Genomic DNA, 5,152 nt, shown 5'->3' with positions numbered 1-5,152 from the left:
ACCGGATTCTTGCTGAGTGGGCTCATCACTGATCAATGTCAGGTTCTACGGGCATATAGTAGAGGAACACAATGAATCTGTTGCACACCATGGCGCTGGTAACCAGACCTGAACCTCAGGCTCAGGCATTTACTTGGGCTATAAAAAAGGCAAATGGCCAAGCTTGGTCAATGCCTATGCTGAATATTGATGCCATACCAGAAACGCAGGGCGTGAGGGACTGCCTGTTATCGCTGGATCAGTTTGATAGAATCATTGTTACCAGTCGTCCAGCAGCAAAGTTGGGGATGGAATTGATTGAACAGTACTGGCCGCAGCTACCCATACATAGCCAGTGGTTTGCCATTGGTAGTAGTACAGCTTCAGAGCTTGGGAGTTATGATGTCAGGGCACAGTTTTCAGAAAATGGGGTTGATAGCGAAGCGCTTCTGGAACTTGATGCTTTTAGCAATATGGAAAGTGGGGAACTGCTGATAATCAAAGGTGTTGGTGGTCGAGGCTTACTGGAGGAACGACTGAGTAACTCAGGAGCAAGAGTCCAGACTTTGGAGGTTTATCAACGTTCCCGTCCAGTTTATGAGCGAAATGAGGTCGTAAAAAAGTTGGAAAGCCATTCAATCAATGTCATCCTCTGTGGTAGTGGAGAAACCCTGACAAATCTTGGGTATTACTTGCCCATGTCCTATCGAGCCTACTGTAGGCTGCTTGTTCCCAGTGAACGGGTTGCCAAACAGGCCCATAGCCTTGGTTTCCAGAAGGTAACCAATACCCGTGGAGCCGGTAATGAAGTGATGTTGCAGGCATTGGAGGCGGTCCAAGAATAGAGTCCGTAGCGGTTGACGCGTGGCACATACTATTTCCGGACAGCAGGACAGCCTAAATATGACTCTTTTGAAAAGTGAGTGGGACCACCAGAAGAGGTGGTCACGAGTCCTCTAAGCCAGAAAAACGATCGTGACACTCTCTCGGATGATACTCTCGAACAATCGGAAGGCCCAAGCGTGAGCGATACAGACCATAATACCGACCGGTTACCGGGAAACAAACCAGAAGACGTGCAGGAAGATAGCAGCAAAGCGCCTGAGAACGAATCTAAGCCAGAAAATAAGCCTGACACGAGAAGTGCAAACAAAGGTACAGGTAAAGGTCTGGAGGGATTAGCCCTTCTGATATCAGCCTGTGCCTTGGGACTCAGTGGTTATATTGGCTGGCGTGCCATGCCTCTGGAGCAGAGTCAGTCCATTCTTAGTGAAGGAATGGATCAGCTGCAAACACAAATTGCACGTCAGCAGGCCAGACTGACCATCTTGGCACAGAGTACCTCGACTGATATTGAAAAACAGGAAGAACTGCTGCGTGAACTGCAGCAACGTGAAGCCAGACTCCTTTCCCGAATAGACTCACTTTCAGCAAAAGTCAGAGAGTTTGAAGGCTCTACCCGCAACCAATGGCGTATTGCTGAAGTTGAGTACCTTCTGCGTCTTGCCAATCAGCGACTGTTAACTGTCAATGATGTTACGGGAGCCATGGAGTTAATGGGCAGTGCCGAACAAATTCTGGGACAGCTGGATGACTATTCCCTATTCCCAATCAGAGAAGCGCTGGCAGAGGACATGGCGGTTTTGAAAGCTGCAACGATACTGAACCAGGAAAGTATCTGGCTACGGTTGCAGGCAGTCGCTGACCTGATCCCTGAGCTTGTAATTCTTGATGATGGCCATATTGCAGATATAGGAAGTGTCTTGCAGCCCAATAATGCTCCCTTATCCAGTGAAAAAACGAATACACCGCAGGGTGGAAGCTGGCAGGGAACGATCAAAGATATGCTGCTTGACACTTGGTACCGATTCACTGGGTTGTTCAGGATTAATAATCAAAGAGAACAGCCTATTGAGGTATTGCTGACTCCAGAGCAGGATCAATTAATCCGTCAAAAAATGCTGTTGTTAATCGAACAGGGTAAGCTGGCGCTGATCACCGGTCAGCAGGAGGTTTATCAAAACAGTTTGAAACAGGCCAACTCTTGGCTGAATCGTTATTTTATGCTGGGTGGTAGTGTCAGCAATCAACTAGTAGAAGAGCTTTCAGCCCTACAGAGACTTTCTATTACTTCCCAAATGCCAAGCATCCATCGTTCTCTGGACGCCATGAAAGAACATCAGTTTGAAACTAGTACTTCAGGACAAAAAGAGCAGGAAAATTCATCTGCTTCAGACTCCGAAGAGAAGAGCAAACCGGCAACGCCTAACCAGGAAGATGGGGAAAACACTGATACAGTGACTGAGCCTGATCAGCCGGCACTGCAGGGAGTGCAGATTTCATGAAGGGGTTTGCACTTTTCCTGATCATTGTTTCTGCCTGCTTTTTACTGGCCAATATCATGGTCAATGATCGTGGTTACGTACTGATTGCGTACGATGGTATGACCTTTGAAAGCAGCCTGTGGGCCTTATTACTGCTGGTTGTGATATCCCTAGGGTTGATCTGGCTAACAGTTATTGTCTTACGTTTGCTGCTAGGAACCTTTAGCTTTATCTATCCACTTTCGTCCGGAGCCAGACAAGCCAAAGCTAGGAAACTGTTCGACCGAGGTCTGGCAGAATTTACCAAAGGTCACTGGCGCAAAGCAGAGCGTCTTCTTGGGCAGGCTGCTAAAAGTGGAGAGTCTCCATTAATTAACTACTTGGCCGCAGCAAGAGCAGCCCACGAGGCTGGTAATTATGAAGCCAGCGCCAGCTGGTTGAGACAGGCAGACAGCAAAGCCCATGGTGCAGAGATGGCAATTGGCATCACTCAGGGTCAACTTCAGTTGGCCAGCAACCATCTGGAACAGGCTCTGGCTACTCTGAAGCACCTTCACAAAAAGTATCCACGTCATGCTTATATTCTGAAAATGCTGAAGCAGGTCTATATCCGCCTGAATGACTGGCAGTCACTTGAAAAACTTCTGCCCAAGCTGCGTAAACAGAAAGTGGTGAAGGATGATGAGTATCATCAGCTTGAACAGCAGGCGTTTAAGGAATTATTTGAGCAAGCATATAACTATGGACGCAATCGACCATCTACCGAGGCGCGGGTGAAACCTGCTGATGATATCTGGTCCGGACTCAGCCGTAGTCAGAGAAGGGATCCGGTTATTCTCTATCGCTACAGCGGTTGTCTGATACGTCTTGGGGCAGAGGGGAAAGCAGAACTACTGCTGAGAGAGAACCTGAATCATTGTTACAGTGAACCGCTGATCCGTCTATACGGTAAAACCCCAAGTAGGGATTTGAAGAAACAGCTACTGTTTGCTGAATCGCTACTAAATCAGCGCACCAATGATCCAGAGTTACTTCTGGCTCTGGGTCGCCTAGCACTGAGAAATGAGCTCTGGGGCAAAGCAAGGGAGTATCTGGAGGCCAGCTTGAGACTCCGTAAAAGAGTCGACGTTTATAATGAGCTTGGGCACCTGCTGGCTCATTTGGATGAGTTTGAAACCAGCTCACGTTACTTCCAAGAAGGACTGCTGTTGGCAGCGGATAGTGCTACCAATTTGCCCGGGATTCGTAGGGAATGAATGGGCAGGTCATAAGTGGCACTGTCGGGCCTTTGGCGTCCACGCCCAAGACCTCTCCTCTGAAAGAGGAGATGGGCGTATTCCAGACCGCTTTCAACTATCAAGTCTATTATAGTATGGCATTGGTGTTTGTCGCCTTGCTGTGGATAAATTACTCTACCTCAAAAAAACTTAAGTGGAGAGCTGGCTTCTTTTGCGTAGGGATTAGCCTGTTTTCAGGCAGCCTGTATCTATTGAGCCTGAGCAATGTTTGCTGGCTGGTAATGATCACACCTCTTGTTGGTGTTTAGTTCATTCTTGCCTGATTAATGTTGACTATATTTGTCGGCAGGGATTATTCCAGCACTTAGAATTTGCATTTTACGCTCTGAGCATTATCTTACCATGATTATTTTCTACAAACTCATAAGTCCATGAACGATTCTGTGAAACTAGTCGGCGGGACTGGCGATAGCCTCCAGCAGGATATTACCAACAGGCGTCAGATCAAGAGCTTTGTGCTCCGAGCAGGTCGCATGACCACAGGACAGCAGCGAGGTTGGTATGAGTCTTGGCAAAACTGGGGACTGACTCGGGAACAAGGCTCAGAAGGCTTCCTGAATGCTTTTGCTGATGAAGCGTCACTGGTTCTGGAAATTGGTTATGGCATGGGGCACTCTCTGGTCACCATGGCAACCCAAGAAAGTGACAAGCACTTTATCGGCATTGAAGTGCATCGCCCAGGTGTGGGTAGTCTTTTGAATGAAGCCCGTCAGGCCGATATTAACAATCTTAGAACATATTGTGATGATGCCGTTGAAGTGCTGAAGCAGTGTGTGCCTGCTGGCAGCCTGTCACGGGTACAGATCTACTTCCCGGATCCATGGCACAAGAAGCGCCATAACAAGCGTCGCCTCATTCAGCCAGCATTTATTGAATTGATTTGCCCCAAGCTGGAAATGGATGGTGTCATTCATCTGGCAACAGACTGGGAAAACTACGCCGATCAGATGCTCGAGGTCATGACGGCAGCCGAAGGCTTCGAAAACATGGCGGCTGGCAACAGTTACTCCCCCAAGCCTGATTTTCGCCCACTAACCAAGTTTGAAAAACGTGGCCATTGGCTGGGGCATGGTGTGTGGGACTTATTGTTTAAACGAGTACACTGAATTGCGTTTGGCAAGGATAAATATTTTAAATATGTAGATACCTTTTAATTAATTCCCGACAGCATAACTGACGTAGTTTACGTACCACGATACACTTATTACTGGTTCATTTCTAGTATATCTGCCACCGTAAATAGCCATATTCGATTGAATCAATATCTATATGCTAAGCGCATTGTTTTTAGCAGGTTGTAGCTGCCAAAACATCTTGGTTTTCGATATATCCGGTACCGTGGAAGAGACGATATTATGTGTGTATAATGCCGTCAAACTAATAACTACATACACCGTCTATTGTGACCGCATCTTACGCCGATACCATAGATTATTCATTCTTCTCACTGGCTCGTAATCATTAGGACGCTATCAGTCAGCACCTTGAATCAACTCTCTAACAAGAGTGTGGCACCATAGAGAACTATTCCATACTGAAGGCAATGAAGTG

At 47.3% G+C, this 5,152-nt stretch overlaps 1 protein-coding gene across 1 annotated transcript; it reads left to right on the top strand.

The window, feature by feature from the left end:
* Positions 1-2,380: 2,380 nt before the first annotated feature.
* On the top strand, positions 2,381-3,559 carry LOC311329377 (protein HemY-like; the record flags this gene model as incomplete). The annotated part of the gene is made up of 1 exon (XM_084463232.1): positions 2,381-3,559. The coding sequence occupies one exon, from the start codon at positions 2,381-2,383 to the stop codon at positions 3,557-3,559; it is 1,179 nt and encodes a 392-aa protein (XP_084319358.1).
* Positions 3,560-5,152: the final 1,593 nt, after the last annotated feature.

This window comes from Borostomias antarcticus (genome assembly GCF_949987555.1).
Source record: "Borostomias antarcticus genome assembly, contig: scaffold_107, whole genome shotgun sequence".
NCBI classification, from domain to species: domain Eukaryota; kingdom Metazoa; phylum Chordata; class Actinopteri; order Stomiiformes; family Stomiidae; genus Borostomias; species Borostomias antarcticus.
The sequence above is the reverse complement of the archived record's forward strand: the minus strand, read 5'-3'. Positions and strand labels throughout refer to the sequence as shown.